At 41.9% G+C, this 18,425-nt stretch overlaps 1 protein-coding gene across 1 annotated transcript in view; it reads left to right on the top strand.

Annotated features, from left to right (window-relative positions):
* Positions 1-18,425, top strand: part of OTOG (otogelin) — a 100,852-nt gene that overhangs the window by 57,466 nt on the left and 24,961 nt on the right. The window contains exons 32-39 of the mRNA XM_074231609.1: positions 1,182-1,208; positions 5,773-5,940; positions 7,499-7,777; positions 11,512-11,629; positions 11,852-11,931; positions 12,488-14,424; positions 15,312-15,480; positions 16,258-16,403. Coding sequence (XP_074087710.1) covers positions 1,182-1,208; positions 5,773-5,940; positions 7,499-7,777; positions 11,512-11,629; positions 11,852-11,931; positions 12,488-14,424; positions 15,312-15,480; positions 16,258-16,403 — 2,924 coding nt within the window. The remainder of the gene's footprint in view (positions 1-1,181; positions 1,209-5,772; positions 5,941-7,498; positions 7,778-11,511; positions 11,630-11,851; positions 11,932-12,487; positions 14,425-15,311; positions 15,481-16,257; positions 16,404-18,425) is intronic.

The following is an 18,425-nucleotide window of genomic DNA, read 5'->3' as shown; positions in this document are numbered from 1 at the left end:
TGAAGCTCATACATGCCTAGTTTGGGGCAGGTGACTATAGAAACCATAAACTGAGCCGAGTTCCATGGAAATTATCTAGTAACCCTGACATAAAGATGTGGAATCTTAGACCTGTAGCGATTAAAACTCACCCAAGCTCAAACAAACATGTGCATAAGGTAAATGTAGTATTACAACCTAGGGATTCAGAAATGATAATCAAAAGCATTGCCATACCTCCATAAATGCAGTTCTAGTGTTTCTCCTTCAGGTATATATAGGGAGATATTGAGGGTTCAAGGAAGCCCTTCAAGGTTCTCCTCTTTTCACACTCATTGGTTAGGACTGCATTGCTACCAGTGACTTCATTCTGAGCTCCACTTTTCTAGGGGCAATGACCAATTCTCTGCCCAGAATGAGCCCTGAGCTATGACTACTAATCTAGCATTTTCCTGCATCCCTGAGCAGCCCTATTATAATAGATACTTGGTTGATTGCTCTTTTGAATGGTTGTTATGGCACAATATGGCCACTAGAGGATGCCCAGAGCTCAGGCATTCTCTTTTAGACGCTAACATTTGAACAGGTGATTTGTGTTGGAATCATAAATTCTCAGACTTTTCTACTTCAGACAAGGAATCCCTCTTTCTACAACTTTCCTGACAGCCTCTGCTTGAGTTTGTCAAACGATGGGAAGTTCACTACCTAACAAAGCAGGCATTTCAATTTTGCATAACTCTGATGGATAGTAAGTTTTCATCTAACTGATCTAAAATCATTTATATTGAGCTAAAATCTGATCACTCTATAACTCCATTGATAAATCAATTAAAAAAAGAGAAAACTGTGCCTGTCCTCAAGGAGCTTCAGTTCTAACAAGGAAGACAACACATATTGAAGTAGGTTCTTCCCTATTTAGAGAACAGGTAAAATAAATTTAAAGCCTCTTCATCATGAGAATCCTTCAAATATTTGAATGGCAGTTACTTCCTGCCCTCACTTTCCTTTCTTTTTGCTAAACATTTTCATTTTCTTGATGATACAATTTGCTGAATTAAGAAAGGTCTGGAACATAGACAGAAGGGGAATCTAACATTTAGGGGATTATCCAGTTTGCCCATTTTTGAGATCCCATCCATCCTAGAAACTATTTCCTTGGAAAGATCTCTGGAGACAGCTTTCTTTCTCTCTCTCTCTTTCAGCTTATGACTGCGACTATTTTAACAAAGGTAAGAATGATGAAATTATAAAGACCAGAGAACAAACAGGGAATGGGCTGGTGACTGAGTAGATAGCTTTCCTTGGCTGTCTTCTTAAAATGGAGATGTGGTACCCAGAGGTGGCAGCAGCACCTTTGAGTTAGGCTACTGTTTAGACTGCTCCATCCTGATCTGGTCAGATTGATGAGTCATTCTAGCCTCTTTCTGGCACAGGGGATTAGATAGAAGGCAGGTTTATCTAGCCCAAGCCCCCCCTCCCCTTCCCTCATCATCCCTCATCATCCCTCATCTCAATGAAGGAAGCTCACTCAGAAGTAGCATCAATCAAAAGCAATCATAAAATAGATTTTTGTAAAACACCATCTCTCAAATGTTTCAGTATACTGGATCTAGGATGTGCTATGAGTTTTGTCAAATAAGATTAATCATTTATGAAAGGAAATCTAAATTCTGGGGATTCTTGGAGAAAGCCTGAACTGTGACCTATAATGATTGTCATTGTTTGGTATTAAATGATTTTAATTTAATTTTGATATTAAATCAAATTTCTATATTAAATTTGATATTAAATCAAATAAATTGAAATGTCCATGCAATATTTGAATGTGAAAATTTGTAGATATTTGTATTGCTATGGTCACATGTCTATAACACACACACATATATATAGTTTGTGTGTGTATGTGTATATATATATATATACTCATGTGTGTGAGAAAATATTACCCATGGCTAAAGACTTAACATAGATGATTAACAAATTCATGAATCAGGGTCTTATATGTCTCTCAGCTCTGATCATTTTTATGTTTGAATCAGAATCAGTAAACTGCTAGAGTCAGCCACAAGAGAGTTTGGAGCCTTCTTTTCATGTTCTGTATTCCTTTCTTATTTTGTCTCTAGCCAACCTTCCCAGTGTTCTTATTGTTATAGTATAAAAGTATTCCACTAACATAATAGAAAATGGAGTGTGGGGAGATTATTTAATTAATCCAGGCATTGTTAATTTAGGGTTCATTAATTATTCTAAAAGTATTTTGATAACTTCATTTCATTATAATTAGTTTTCTTGATAACTATGTATTTTATTTTTTCCTACTTTAAAATATTATTCTGAGGAGGGGTTTAAGTGTTCATCAAATCGACAAAAGAGTCCCTGTCACAAGCAAAGTTGAGTTCTTGCTCTAATCCTTGATGGCTAATGGGAGGCTTTTAGAAATCACAGAGTTTTAAAACCCCAAGGGAAGAATCACTAATGTAGAATTTCAGGCACTATGATAGGGAGAAGGCTTCTTGACATTGGTTCAATCCTTTGATCCAGGTCAAAGGAGAAATCAGGTATGTGCTCTTAAACATTTAACAATCACTTCTCTAATAGTGTTTAATTTGTATTAACTTTTTTCCCCCATCACTTTCTTAAGTCTAGATCAATCAACAAAACAATAAAACATTCACCTATTTTTAGTGTCTGCTAATTTCCGAGGAGTTAATACTCCCACTCAGAATTTGACAAATCAGCCTTGCAGTATGAGCAGGTTACAGTACACCCAGGGGAGAAATGTGCCCTTTCCTGATGTGGGACTTGCTGTCTCTGACTAAACGCAGGATGGACAAAACACCCAAAGGAGCTTATCCTGGTGTCCTCACCCATTTTATCCATTTATGCCAAATTCTCAAAGCTCATTGAGTTTTAAGGCTCGGAATCATATCTGGAGAGGTGCACCACCTGTGGGAAGGGCTGGTCTTGCCTTAGAGGTTGAAATGTGGGGAATCTTTCAGAGGATGTTCTAGGACAAGGGGTCATGGAAGTGGGATTGGGATCAGGCGATCCCTGGAAGATTGGCATGTGCTAGATCTTGCCAATGAGCAAATTGAAGCTAGGGCTTCTGAGCAGCTCTTTACCAGATCTTGACAGGAAGGGCTGGTCATCTCCATGGGACTCTGCTGCCCAGAGGGTTTGGATAATGCATTAGGAAATCTGAATCAGTCACATCCAGCTGAGGACGCTCAGAAGCAAGTCAATAGGCCTGATCTTGGGCAAAATTCTTTTTTCTCTTATTCACACTTTTTTGGAGGCCTTCCTAGACCAAGGGCCCCAAAGCTGTTGGTTTCTGTTGGGAACCTCATTTCATAGAGAGAAGAGGTGATCAAATTATTTACTATGTGGGTGAAAGAATACATAGTGTGGTGGAAAGAGCACTAGCTCTTTGGAGTCACAGGAACTAGGTTCAAATCTTGCCTCTCATTGGCAAGTCATTTAGGCTTCAGTGTCCTCAAATGTGAAATACAAACTTTACTGCTCTAAGATTCCTTTCAGCTTTAGATCTATGAGTTATGTACCTAGAAGGTATTTAGTAGGCAAGGAGCCAGGAGAGGGTCATACTTTGTTGTTGTTCAATTGTTTCTGTTGTGTCCCAATCTTTGTGACTTAATTGAGGGTTTTCTTGGCAAAGATACTGGAGTGGTTTGCCATTTCTTTCTCAAGCTCATTTTGCAGAGGACTAAACTGGAACAAACAGTTAAGTGACTTGCTCAGGGTCACACAGCTAGTAAATGTCTGAGGCCAAATTTGAACTCAGTTCCTGTGAGGATGAATCTTCCTTACTCTTTATCCACTGTACTACCTAACTGACTCATGGACAATGCTCTACCCAGAGGAATAAATTTCTTAATGGTGCAATTTCTGACACCCTGTTAACTTGAGGATGGGGATCTTACTCAGTTCTCTTCTAAGGTCATGAATGTAGGTGAACCTCTATCCTGTCTGCCAGAGAATATGGGCATGGGTAGGATGCATTAGCAACTTGTTTAGTGGGAGTTTCTCAATAACTGAACTCCATATGGGTACCGGGACCCTAGACTCTTCAGAGAGTATAGAAATTCCAGGACTATTTAACTGAACCCTCTACTAGGGATCACCCCATCTGAAGGCTTATAACTGAACCAAGAGTACAAGGGAAGGAGGAAACCACTTAACATCAAAGATTTAGAGCTAGAAAGTCCTTCAGAGGCCATTGAACTCATTTTAGAGATGAGGAAATGAGCCATGGAAAGATTGAATTACTTTCTCAGAGTTCAGCTAGCAAATATCCGAGTCAGGGTCTGAATGTGGCTCTTTCTGTTGTTGGTGGTGGTGGTTTTGAGGCAACAGGCTTAAGTGACATAATTAAAAATTGTCTGAGAGCAGATTTGAACTCAGGTCCTCCTGTCTCCATGGTCTGTGCTAGTTTTTACTAATTTTAGGTCCAACACTACCCACTACACCGCTACACTAGCTACAGAGTCATAACTATGACCAAAAGGTATAAGGCATTTTGGAGTTTAGAGAGAGAGCATTTTCAGCTGGTAGGAATGAGTAAAAACTTCATGGAGAAGGTAGGATTTGAATGGAACCTCAAAGGATGAATAGAGGTCTGGAGAAGATAACAGTGTGATCCAAACAGTGGACTCAGTATGTACACTCTAGCTTATATGAAGGAAACCAATGAATTGTGAGGCTAGAAAGTTAGATTAGAATCATATTGAGGATGGATTTTGAGGGCCAAACACTGAAAGCTTTGAACTTTGAACAGGCAGAGTTAGGAGTCTTTCTGAGGTTTGTGGGGGGGGGCATGTGATCAGAGCTCTGCAATAGAAAGATTGCTTAAGCATGTGTCAGAACGATAGGCAAGAGAGAGAAACCAGAGGGTACTAGATAAGGAATTATTATAATGATCTAGGTGAAGAGTAATGAAAGTCTGGATGAGGTTTGGGGTTTCTTCTTAACTAAGATGGCATCTGAGGAGGATAGCCTCTAGGGGTTATTTCTCTCTATTTCGTTTTCTTTTTTGTGAAATTCATTGACTTTCTGTTTTTTTTTTCTTTTTTAAAAAATTTATTTTCAGTTCAGGGAACAAAACAAGCATCTACATAAAACAGTACAATAAATAGATGTTTGCACATAAAACTGAAAGTCTACCATGTACAACTTCCTATTTTCTCCAAATATACAACGAAGATATCTTGTAAATTTCTTTTTTCCCTTTTTTCTTCCCTCCATTCCCTGCCCAAGAGATGACTAACATTATGCACGCACACACACACACACACACACACACACACACACACACACACTTTATGTTATTCTTTAACTGCAGATAGTAGTTCCTTTCATATGTTCTTTAATTTGTATATTTATTATATTTAAAATGACTTAGTTACTCTAAGTAGCTCTTAAAACAATACTGCTAATTACTGTATACAGTGTTCTCCTGGTTCTGCTCATTTCATTCTTCATTATTTCATGCACATCTATCCATGTTCTTCTAAGATCATCAAGTTCATCATTTCTTATAGTATAATAGTATTACATCACAGCCACACATCACAACTTGTTCAGTCATTGCCCTCCATTTCCCAAGTAATAAAGATGGAGGGGTGTACAGGTAACTGACTAGAATGCCCAATGCCCCCCGAACTCTTTTCCAATGGAATAGAGTTGAGCATTGTATCAGTTGAGAGCTGAAAACTATCAGAAGAAAGGAAGAAGATGATATGGTGGGGTGGGGTGAATGACCCTGCAGTCTCTTTCCAGCTTTAGGCAAGGGACCCTATCAACTGGTCAGCTACATGCTTGGTGGCACCCAGGTGACTGTGAGAAAAGTGACTGGTTCTGTTGTCCTGACTCTCCCTGAGCATGTGGGTCCTGAAGACACCATTAACTTCTTGTTGACATCTTCAGTGTACAAGCCCAAAGCCCATGGTAAGAATCTTCTCTCCTGAAGTGGTAGGGAAATGGAGAGAGGGTTGGTTTTCCAAAAAAAAATTGTATTAATGTTTTGTGGTTTTACATCACAATCATTTCTGAGTAGGGGAACTCCCCATCTTCCTTTGGATTAAACTCTTTATCATGACAAAGAAAAAGACTTAATCGCCAGTACCTGAAATGTTGACCTCCATCTGATGGGAAGGTTCAAGTATGAAGCAATTTATGACTAAAAATTCAGAGGTGACAGGAAGTTTAATGATTGAGTATCAAATTGATCCTCCTGGTCTGTTTTATGGAAGAGGAGACCTGAGGCTCAAAGTCACCCATCACGTTAGTGGCAAAGCTAGGACTAGATTGCAGAACTCTAGATTCCTGGTCTGAAACTTTGGAAGTAATCCCGGCACTGGATCTATCTGCCTCACTATGATACTCTTGCCTCACCAAACTGGGCTGTCTCTTAACTGGTAGATCAGAAGAGATGCTGGCAGAGATATCTTCTTCTGTTCTTAGTTGGAAGGGATTATAGGAGGTCAAAATTGACTGAACTGGCTGAGTGTGATTTTTTTCTCAATTCAACAATTTAATAAGCATCTATTAAGCACCTACTAAATGCAAGTCTGTGTGTTAGGTGTTGAGCCTTCAAAGACAAATAACAAACCAATCCTTGCCCTCAAACAATGTTGGTTGTAATTCAGGAAGGATAGACCTGATCTGCCTTATTAAGTTCCTTGGTGACCCTTCATCAGCAGAATCCTGGACTAGAGAAGCTATGGGGTCAGCTTAAGATCCTATGTGGTCTGCTCAGGGGCTTCAGAGTCATGGCACAATCAATTTTCATAACATCATCCTTAACCTCAATTCTAAGAAAAGTTACTTTAACCAACTTGGATCTCAATTTCATCTGTAAAATCAGGTGTTTAGTCTGGGGGCCCTGCCAATTCTAAATTTATGAACCCAAACCCATATAAACTTTCTGTCAAAATTATCCCCAAAGCAAAATAAGAGATAATAAATTCCCTGTCACTGGAAGTCTTCAAGTGAAGACCAGGTGATCATTTGGCAGGTATTGCTGCTGACATGTGGCTTAGACTAGGTGTCTTCTGAACTTTTTCCCTGTTTTGAGACTGAACATTCCCAATATTGGAGGACTGTAAATTATCTGAGGTCACAGAAGATGGAGAAAACAGAGAAATTGAAATTCAATGAATCTTCAAAGTTTGTTTTATCCATTAATTTTGATGTCATCTCCATAGTTCTAACTATAGTTCACCTTTATTTTCCCTTTTCCACACCCTTGGATGAAGGGAGGTGCCACTGAGCAAATGAAAAGTGAACCTGAGATGAGGGGCAACGGGAAGCAGAGAGTTGGTTGGTGCAAAAGTCAAATCATTGATTTCTGGATAATAGTTGGTTGATCATGCTTGCATGGCTAAGGATTTTCCCTTATGCTGTGATGAAGTCCCTGTTTCCCCTGGCCTAGGCAGGGCCTAACTGCCTCAGTACCTTCCTCTCCTACCCATTCTGAAACCCTAAGGAATATGGTTATTTGTAGACTCTGACTTGGTGTCTTTCGAGTCTGCTGACAGACCTAATTACTTCCTTCATGTGACCACCAATGGATCTCTGTCCCTGGCCAAGTGGGAACAGAGTGAAGGGTTCCAGAACCGAGCCACATTCATTATCCACCGCAGCACATGGCTCCCTGGCTATGATGCTTTGGAGTCCTTCAATGAACCTGGCTCCTTCATCAGCCTCTCAGGACCAGTGCCAGTCCTGCAGAGGTACCAGCACACAGAGCAGTTCCGACTCGCCACTCTGCTGAAGCTCATAGGTAAGAACCATTCCATTGAATTCTGCAAACAGTAATGAAATCTCTTCTTGAGGCCTTGTTCTTAGGGTTGGGAATATACAGGAAGATGGAACATGGTTTCCACTTTTGAGCAGTTTATCGTTTAATGAGGGAAAGGACAAAGCATACAAAATAATTATGATAATGAGGAGAGTGGTATCTGTGAAGATACAGAGAAAAGGCTGTAAAACCTTTGTGGGGAAAAAGAGAGAGAGAGAGAGAGAGAGAGAGAGAGAGAGACTGAGACTTCAAGGTGCAGAGAGACAGAAACTAGAGAGAAATAGAGGCAGAAACAGAGAGATATAGAGAAGAAACAGAGAGACAGGGGACAAGAGAGTCAGAGAAAGAGAGGTATAGAGAGACACAGATAGCGACAGACACAGAGACAAACAGAGATACATGCATAAAGTGATACACAAATGGATTGATGGATGGATGAATAGATGATTTTTAAATAGATACTGTGCATCAGATACAGTAATGAGTACTGAGGGAACAAATTCAGATAAACAAGATAATCCCTGTCCTCAAAGAAGTTACATTCTACTAGGGGAAGACAGCATCTAGAGGGGTGCTATCAAGTGGGGGTGGAGAGGACCCTGGCTGGGACATGATGATGAGACAGTGGGGTAGCAACTTGGAGTTTGGGGACAAGCTCAACCACCAGGGCTGGGAGTCTCAGGATAAAGTCCAAGATTCTGATAGGAGGGATAAGGGTGATGAGGGTGATAGAAAGAGCAGATGAGAAAAGAACTGGAAAGCGTCTTGGTGGTCGGGGCCCCATGAGATGAGGCACAAATGTATCTTTCAGGGAGGGGAGGGGAAGATCATGGAGGATTTCAGGAGGAGTTTAGCGTCATGAAAGAAGGCAGAGAGATGTTAGCAGTTGAAGATGAGGAAGGTCTCTTTTAATTTGGGAGACCGGGTAAGCAAAGGAATGGAGGTGGGAAAGGCAAGACAAGAATGAGGAAGAAATAGTTTGGTTAAAGGGAAGGGCCATGAAGGGAAGTTCTGAGTGGGTTTAAATGCCAGAATTTGGAGTTTATTCTTCGGAAAATGAGGGACCACTGAAAGATTTGGAGGCTAGGAGTGATTTGATTATAACTATGCTTTAAGAAGAACACTTAGATAGGAATATGGAGGATTGATTGGAGGCAGGAAGACTGCTTAGGACTTCAGAAGTTTAGGCAAAAAGGGAAGAGAGTTCAAGGATAATCTCTTTGTTAGTAGAAGCCTCCTTACCCTTTACCCTGGTAAATGGGTGCAGATGAAGTGATCATTGACCTTAGTGTGTGTTTTGTTCTTATTGCGTGGTTAAGAAGGAGAAAAGGGGACTTAACTTGATCTTGGGGGGTGCACAGAAAAAGACATGGCCTGTGGATTCAACTACAATATCTAAAAATAAAATCTCTGGGGCAAGTGATAGGAAAATGACGCAGGGCCTTGCCAGGTTAGGTTTCTTGCTGACGGGTGCACATGCCAGACCTATTAGCTCATAAAGTTCCAGTTAGGACCTATGTCCCTGAGGAACCATAGCAAAACAGGATCTGGGAGAATAGGTCTACACCCCTACTGCCTACTGCCCAAGGTGCTCTCATCTGCTTAAAGACCTTTAATGAAAGAAATGTTGTTCCATTCATTGACCACATATTATCTATCATTAGCAAAATACTATGCTAGCCATTGATGGAAATAAGAAGCTTAGATAAGTCTTTACCCTCATGGAATTTACAATTTGCCAATATTTACAAGTTATTGTTAACTAATATTCAACTTTATATGATAAGCATTTGGTTGCTGTTGAGTTATTTCAATTGTATCCAACTCTTCATGATTCCATTTGGGGTTTTCTTGGCAAAGATACTGAAGTAGTTTTGCCATTTTCTTTTCTAGCTCACTTTACAGATGAGGAAACTGAGGCAAACAGGGTTAAGTGACTTGCCCAGGGTCACAGAGCTAGTAAGTGTTTCTGAGGCTGGATTAAAACCAAGATCCTCCTGATTGCAGCCACTCTCTCTGGCTGCCTTGATGAGTGCTTTAGAAAGGTACAAAACAAAGTACTCGATGAGGTCTTAGCCAGACTGCATCTGGAGTGTTGTAGAGCATCCACTGAAGGACATCCAGGATGGGGAGGGATTTAAAGTCACGACATAAGGTCAGTTGAAGATACAGGATTAATCATTTGAGAGAGTCAACTCAAGCATTGGTCTTTTGAAGGCCCTAGAGGGGTTTAGACTGAAGAAGAGAAGAGTTAGTGGGGAGATGGATAACTGTCATGATGTATTTGAAATTTCTCTCTCTAGAGTAAACATTTTTCTAATGATTGGATGCCCTTATTTTTTGTAGACATTGGGTATTTCCTCAAAAGAGTTGGAGAAACCCTGCCAAATTTATACTCATTTTCTAGACACATTGAGTATCATTTGTCCCTCTGTTAGCAGACTTTTCAAGTCATAGAATAATAGAATTTCAAGTTAGGGAGCAGGGGTCTCAGAGGTCATTTTCCCCCATTTTATAGATGAGAAAACTGAGGTCTATTGAGGTGCTCAAAGAGCAAAAATTTGGAATTGGCATCTCTAATTCCAAATTCGGTGCTTTCCCCACCATACCAGACTGTTGGAATTGGTATCTGATTCTAAATTTGGGTCTTTCCCTACCATACCAGACTGTTCCTTCCAACCCTTAACACTTCACTGAGTTGGTGATTTTTCTATGTGTAGGTCCCATAGTTTTCCCTGCTGTGGATGCTTCCTTGTGAAGCTTTTCCCTGGAAGAATAACTCCACAAGCTCCCATTCCTATAGCACTTTAAGGTATCCATAGTAGTTTCTTTCATAACTATCCAATGTAATGCATGCATTAATATTCCCATTTTTCAGATGAGGACCCTGAATTCAGGGAAATTTAACTGACATTCAAAGTCACATAGGTAATGAGCAGTAGAGTCCCCAAGATCAGAGCTCAGGTTTCCTGACTCCAAATTCAGCGATCTTTCCACTTGTACTCCACTGTTTCTTGCTCATTGGTATCCCAGTCTCCTGTTTCAAGTTTCCTGATGCCACCAAATATAAAAAAATAAAAACAAGTATAAAATATGCCTCTAACCCAAGGAGCGAAGGCTGTCAAATGATTGTATGGTTTCTTTTCCTGTGTCATCATAGAACCCCATCCCATTATCCTAAGCCACCATGATGGTGGTGATCCCTTACATGCACAAAGAACATCCAGAGTAGGTGGTCTGGGAGGCTCTCTTTTTTTCCTAGGGCCATTTTTCCTCCATTTTCATAACTGAATTTGTTTGGGGTTTAGCCACACAGATGTTGAATTGCCACCTGATGTAAGTGGGACTTTAATGAGGGTCCAGTGAAGAAAGGGGATTGAATCCTCACCAGGGAGTACAGGCCAGATCAGCTGCTCACCATGAAGATTTCTGATGCTCCCGCATAAAAAGGCTAAGCATCAAGAAGCATTTATTATGTTTATTTATAAGCCATATTTATTAATCTACTATGAACTGTGGCCTGACGATGCAAAAATAAGAGCCCCCAAAGATCCTATATTATGTCTACATTTGGGAATTTCTCATGTATATGGGTCTGGGCTCCCCAACCAGCTTGAGTCCTTGAAGAGAAGTCTCTGCTTCCCCAGTGTTGCCTTGCCCAGGCCTTGTGGATGGTGGATGTGTGATATGTTTCTGAGCATGATCCATTTTCCCAGATACCAGGTCCCTAGGCATTGCCTACCCAACCTGTGAATGGCGCTATGATGCCTGTGCCAGCCCTTGCTTCCAAACCTGCCGGGATCCTCAAGGAGCCAACTGCTGGGAGGTTCCTAGGTGAGAATCTTTTACCAGAGCCCAGGAAGGATCCACCTGGAGGAAGGCAGTCTAGGTGTCTATCTATGTGTACATAATGCTTGAAGAGAGACATGTGTGTGCCTATTTATAGACATGTATGAATGAGTGTTGTACATACAAACATGCATGTGTGGGTGGTGAGTTGGAGCTGAGTCAGGGAATAAGCCTATGTGGACTACAATGCCACTATTGTTTCTACAGGGTCGAAGGCTGTGTCCCTATTTGTCCCATCCCTATGGTCCTGGATGAAGTCACCCAGAAATGTGTCTACTTGGAGGACTGTACGTGTCCAGGTTTCTTGTGAATTTCCCATGTTCTATAGGTTCTTCTTCACCCTGTGTGATGAGTGGTGGGCATGGGTCACTATGAGTTCATAGGGCCTAAGTTTGATCCCCTAGGAGTGACCTTGGAGAATTTAGGATTCTCCTCTACTCACTAACAAAGTCCTAAGGAAAAGTGAGAAAGGCCAGGGCAATGGGCCATATTGCTTTGGTCAAGCCCATGGGTAGGATGCCAGGATTAGATAACAAGCTGAAAGCTTCATCAATTTGGGGAGAAGAGGATAATCCTGGGGTACTGAAGTAGCCCCTTAGTCACCAGGAACCTGAGCCTGTACCATGCCCTCAGACTACCCTTGGGGAGCTCCATTCTGGAGAAGCAACATTGGTCATGTCCTGTAGGAGTTCCCAAACCTAGGGAAGAGAGATTATATTGACTAACCATAGAAATAACACCAACCAAATGTCAATTCTGGAGGGAATGATGGCTCCCAGGTGGTGTTGCCCAAATCATGGATTCCTGGGACCCCACCTGAGCCTCCTCTTATCTGTATTTTAGGTATTGAGTCTGCAGTTGCTATTCCCAGTGTGAAGACCCAGGCTCCTGGCCGAGACCTGATCTCTCCAGAGGAATCTCAAACTACTGAAATGTCCCCTGCCATAGTTGGGTCTAGGCCACCCACCAGTCCACCAGCTCTCACCATGACTGCCTTCACCCTGGCCCACCCATCACCCAGGGACACAGTTGCTTCCCTAACTACAATATCACATTTGCAGGCAACAACCAAAGAAGGAGCAGAACCAAGACTTGGGTCTACCTTTGGAGGTACCAGCCAATCTCCTTCAAAGTGGCCCACAATTGTAGACCTCCCGACAGTGGTCTCAGAGGATGTGCAGTTGCCCGCTGGCTCAACAGCTAGCCCTCCAGCTCCAGAAGTCAGCACCTTCACCATCTCCCCACCCAGGATGCCAGTGCCCAGTGTGGGGGCAGCTACCATGAAAACAACTCAGGCAAAAGTGACCTTCATAGGAAGCCCCAATACTACAATGTTCTTGATGCTTCCCACAATCCCCAGTTTCCACGTAATGTCCAAAGCTGTGACCATTCCCACATTAAGCCCCTTGCCAGTAAGGACAACATTGCTGCAAGCAGGAGGGGAACCCTCCCTTGGTTTGGCCCTCTCCGGGAGACCACCTTCCACAGCTATAACCACTGAGATCTTGCCAGTGGGGTCCCTACCTACTGCAGGGTTCCAGGAACCACTGCTGATGACCTTGACAACAGGAGAAGAGGATAGAACAGAACCCCCTGGACTGCCCTTGGCTGAGGATCTGAGAAGCACCAGCAGCTCTCCTTCAGCTACTGGCAAGACCTCTGTGGGGCAGATCCATGTCAGAACTTCTATGAGTACAGGAATTAAAGTGACACAAACTACAGGGGAAGTTGAGACTACTCATACCACAGCTACCACCCTATCAACTTCTACTACCCTCATCATCCATCCGCCTTTGGGTGCCATCCTCTCAGTGACTGAAGCCACTAGTCCAATGACCCTGACTTCTGTGACTCTGGTCACCTCTGCCCCCTCTATGGCAAGATCACCTGAGACACACTCACCAGCACCTGTGCCCTCCCTGATTTCTGAATCAACTGTGCCATCCCAGCTGTCAGATACCAGCATGTCTCTGGCCAAGACAGGGACACCATTGGACACCCAGGAGATCAGTCACCTATTATCAACTTCATCCCGTCCTCCTCCATGGACCCTTGTTTCTAGTCGCCCTGCCCCTAAAGGATCTGAGGTCTCCACTCTGTCTCCAGGGAAGGACATACAGTTGTCTATGCCCATAGTTACCTCCCTGTCTCCCATGATTTTCCACCCTACACTTCCAAGCTCAGTGGGCTTGACTCAAGTTCACACAGTTGGGCAAGATGTATCCCTGACCATGGTCACAGAACCAGCTTTACTAGGACTGACCACCCCTCTCCCGCCATCAGAAGCCACACCCTTGACCTCCACTCATGAGATGTTTGTACAAAAGGCATCAGGGGCACCAGGCAAGAGTACCACTGAGAAGGGGGCTATCCTATCCAAGCAAGTGCCCCTCCCCACAACAATTTACAGCACATCTTCCCAGAGTGTCACAGAAGTGCCAGTTACACCTCACTCTCTATTTACTCCAAGGACTAAGGCCAAGGGTGCTGGGGCCACTCACATATCACATTTGTCCACATCCTTTCCCCTTGGTCCCCTAGCTACCAATGTGACGGGAATATCTTCATCACCAAAAACCACTGTGACTTCATTCTTTCCAGCTTCTATGGCCCAGACTAGGGCCTCAGGGGTGACCTTAGGGCACCTACCTCCAGAAGAATCTGCTGATGAGGACACAACAGGACAGCCTGGGAGGTCAGCCCCAGTTGGAGGTGTCTCAGTGTTACCTACCTCAGTCTTGATGTCAATGAGAGAATCTTCTACATTTCCAACATGTGTTGTGAGTAATTAATTCATCATGGTCCTCTGGCTGCCTGGCCATCTCTTCAATCCCTCCCACATTTGTAAAGCCCTTTCCCCCTCCATCACCGACTGATCACTGGACCCTGCTTTCAGGGTATACTTGTAGCCTTGTGATCAGCTCCCTCCAACACTTATTATTAGCCAGAGGAGGACTTGGGATGATTTGCTTTCTTTTGGGGTCACTGTCTGAATCTTTTAGTCCGACTGGCATGAGTTGAATCTGACACTCCTTACTTCTGTCCAGGCTCGGTGGCTGGGCTTTCACCTTCATGTCTGGTATGCAGGGTGTCTTCCTAGGGATGGTGCCACTCAGATGTAGAAACAGTTTGCCCCCATTTAACCTTGTTCCATTCTGTCCAGAGCTTAGATCAGGGTGAAACAAGTGTGTACCCACTGGAGTATGCCCATGAATCCTCAAGATTCCTCCTGGCACAATCCAACATCCTACAGATAAGCGGGACCCCACTCCTCCCAATTTTTTCTTTCTTTTTGTATTTGAAAAGTACTGGTTTATAGTTTATAGCTTTTGTTAGTTTTGTTAAAAAGTATATACTTAATATATAACTTAATATATAACAAGTATAGAAAAGCATTTAATAAATTCTTTTTCATCCATCTATTCATCTATTTTGATTCTTCCAGAGTGTGAATGAACCAAAATTCTCCTAGTAATAAATTATGTGTATCTACCCCCATCATCTTAAATTTGATAAAGGGTTATTATTGAAGGAGTTAGAGCAAGGTGGAAGTTGCCTGCAGATTACATCTCCTCTTTTGTTCTCCCACATCCCCGTGCCTGGGTAGGCATTCTGTCTACCATGGCAAGAGAATGATACCATCTATCTTTCTTCCCATATATCCTAGCCCATCATAGAAAGTGAGTGTGTCAGACATATCTGTGTAGAAGGAGAGTTGATCCGAGTTAACCAGACCCAGCAGTGCCCGTACAGTGCCTCGCCCCCTCCTTGTGGAGTTCTGGGTCTTGCTATCCGTGCCAAAGGAGATCGATGCTGCTCCCATTGGGAATGTGCCTGTGAGTAGTCATTGTGGCCTGATGTTCACCTGACTATGGATAGAGAGTAAGGGGAGCAAGGGAGTTTGGGGAGCAGAGACATTCCCTCATCTTGAGTGATCTTGTGCCCATTGGGATTCATGTCCAGAATATGTTAAACCTGACCTGAATGAATATAGTGAGGTGACCTGTACCTCTGAACTGTCCTTTTTCAAGCATTCTCTACACTAGAATATAAGATCATAAGATTAAGGAATTAGAGCTAGAAGAAATTTCAGGGATCATCTAATTAAACATCTTCATTTTATGGATGAAGAAACTGAGAACTGGGGAAGTTGGCTTGCTCCAAGACCATATAGTCAGTAAGCATCAGATCAAGATTTAAACCAACAATTTCTGAGTGAGAGTCAATACTCTTTTTAACTCTAACTCCCTTAAAAAATTTGCTCCAATTTTATCCAAAAGGAAAGGAAAGGAGAGAAAAGAAGAGAGGGAAGAGGAGAGAAGAGAAAAAGACAAATTGGTGTCTTCATTGTGGGATTTGGAGTGGCAGATGGGAGAACTGGTTCAATCACACAGATGTGAAGAAGCTAGGACCCAATGAGGTCCCCTTGTTTGGCAGTCAACTGGCTCCTTCTCTGAATGAAGCTTTAAAGAAGCCAAGTTTTGGCCATGGGAAGATTTCTAGTAAAATGGCTCAGCCTTTTCCTGGCCTTACTAGGAAGGTAGCGGTTTTTCTCTCCCTGGGCAGGTCAATTCTGTCTCTTTAACCAGAATCTCTCTTATGTCTGCGTGTAGGTCGATGTTCCATTTTCCCTGACTTGAGCTTGGTGACCTTTGATGGGAGCTATGTGGCCCTGTTTAAAGAGGCCTCCTATATCATCAGTCAGCGCCCAGAGGAAATGGTCACTGTCCTTGTCCTTGACTGCAAAAGTGCAAATCTGGTAATTTTTTCCTGCCTTTGAGTGCTGGTGGGGCACTCAAACAACTCTGACTGAATTTGGAGGTTAAGAGAAGGGGATAAGTGACCCATGGGCAAATACAATGATGTGTTCTTAGCTTAATTCTCCATTTAACTTTCCTTGTAACCTTTGGCCAATCTCAGCACCTCTGTTTCCTTTTCTACAAAATTGCCACCATCTTTCCTCTACATCTGCCTTTCTTCCAAATGCTCTAATTTCTAGTGAGGGCAACATCACCATCCTCCCAATCATTAAGACTTGAAACTTCAGAGATATCTTCTGCTCTTCATTTCCTCTTCATATCCAGTTAGTTGCCAAGTCTTGTCAATTCTACTTCCACAGGTTTTACATCCATCCATCATTCTCATTCATGCAGTTACTGCCCATAGCTCAGGTCCTTATTGCCTCTCTTCTGGACTGTTGAATCAGTATCTTAATTGGGTCCTTCTTCTGCCCTCTCCAATCTACATATCTGCCAATGAGTGTTCCTAAGGCATACATCTAATCACACCACCACCATACATGAGACACTTTAGGGGTTTCCTATTGCTTCTAAAATAAAAACAAAGCAAAACAAAAAGTCCAGACAGCTCCATTTGACCTGGAATGTACTTCTTTCTCATTGTTTCTTTTAAAATCCTTCTCTTGTTTCACTTATGTACCTTCATTCTATGAAATATTTGTTGGAAGAACTAATGGATAACACAAAGGAAAAAATAGGACCTACCCTCAAGGAGTTTCTCTCTTTTTTATTGTTTAGAAAGATTTTATTTATTTTGAATTGTATAATTTTTCCCTTAATCTTGCTTCCCTCCACTTACCCCCACAGAAGGCAGTCTGTTAGTCTTTTACATTGTTTCCATGGTATATATTGATTTAAGTTGAATGTGATCAGAGAGAAATCATATCCTTAAGGAAGAAAAATAAAGTATAAGAGATAGCAAAATTACATAATAAGATAACTTTTTTAAAAAAATTAAAGGTCTTTGGTCTTTGTTCAAACTCCACAATTCTTTCTCTGGATACAGATGGTATTCTCCATCGCAGAAACCCCCAAATTGTGCCTGATAGTTGCACTTGATAGAATGAGCAAGTCCATTAGGGTTGATCATCACCCCCATGTTACTGTTAGGGTGTCCAATGTTCTTCTGGTTCTGCTGATCTTGCTCAGCATCAGTTCATGCAAATCTTTACAGGCTTCTCTGAATTCCCATCCCTCCTGGTTTCTAATAGAACAATAGTGTTCCATGACATACATATACCACAATTTGTTCAGCCATTCACCAAATGAAGGACATTCACCTAAATTCCAATTCTTTGCCACCACAAATAGGGCTGCTATGAATATTTTTGTACAAGTGATGTTTTTACCCTTTTTCATAATCTCTTCAGGGTATAGACTCAGTAGTGGTATTGATGGATCAAAGGGTATGCACATTTTTGTTGCCCTTTGGGCATAATTCCAAATTGCTCTCCAGAAAGGCTGGATGAGTTCACAGCTCCACCAACAATGTATTGGTGTTCCAGATATCCCACATCCCTTCCAACAATTATCATTGTCCTTTCTAGTCATATTGGCAGTCTGAGAAGTGTGAGGTGGTACCTCAGAGATGCTTTAATTTGCATTTCTCTAATAAGTAGTGATTTAAGGTAATTTTTTATATGACTGTGGATCACTGTGATTTCCTCATCTGTAAATTGCCTTTGCATATCCTTTGACCATTTGTAAATTGGGGAATGGCTTGGGTTTTTTTTTGAAAATTTGACTCAGTTCTCTGTATATTTTAGAGATGAGTCATTTGTCAGAAATACTAGTTGTAAAAATTGTTTCCCAATTTACTACATTTCTTTTGAACTTGGTTACAGTGGTTTTGTCTATGCAAAAGCTTTTTAATTTAATATAGTCAAAATTATCTAGTTTGTTTTTAATGATGTTCTCCATCTCTTCCTTGGTCATAAACTCCTTCCCTTTCCATAAATCTGTCAGGTAAACTATTCCTTGAT

This window comes from Macrotis lagotis, chromosome 3 (genome assembly GCF_037893015.1).
Source record: "Macrotis lagotis isolate mMagLag1 chromosome 3, bilby.v1.9.chrom.fasta, whole genome shotgun sequence".
Classification (NCBI taxonomy): Eukaryota; Metazoa; Chordata; class Mammalia; order Peramelemorphia; family Peramelidae; genus Macrotis; species Macrotis lagotis.
This window is presented reverse-complemented; position numbering and strand designations above follow the sequence as displayed.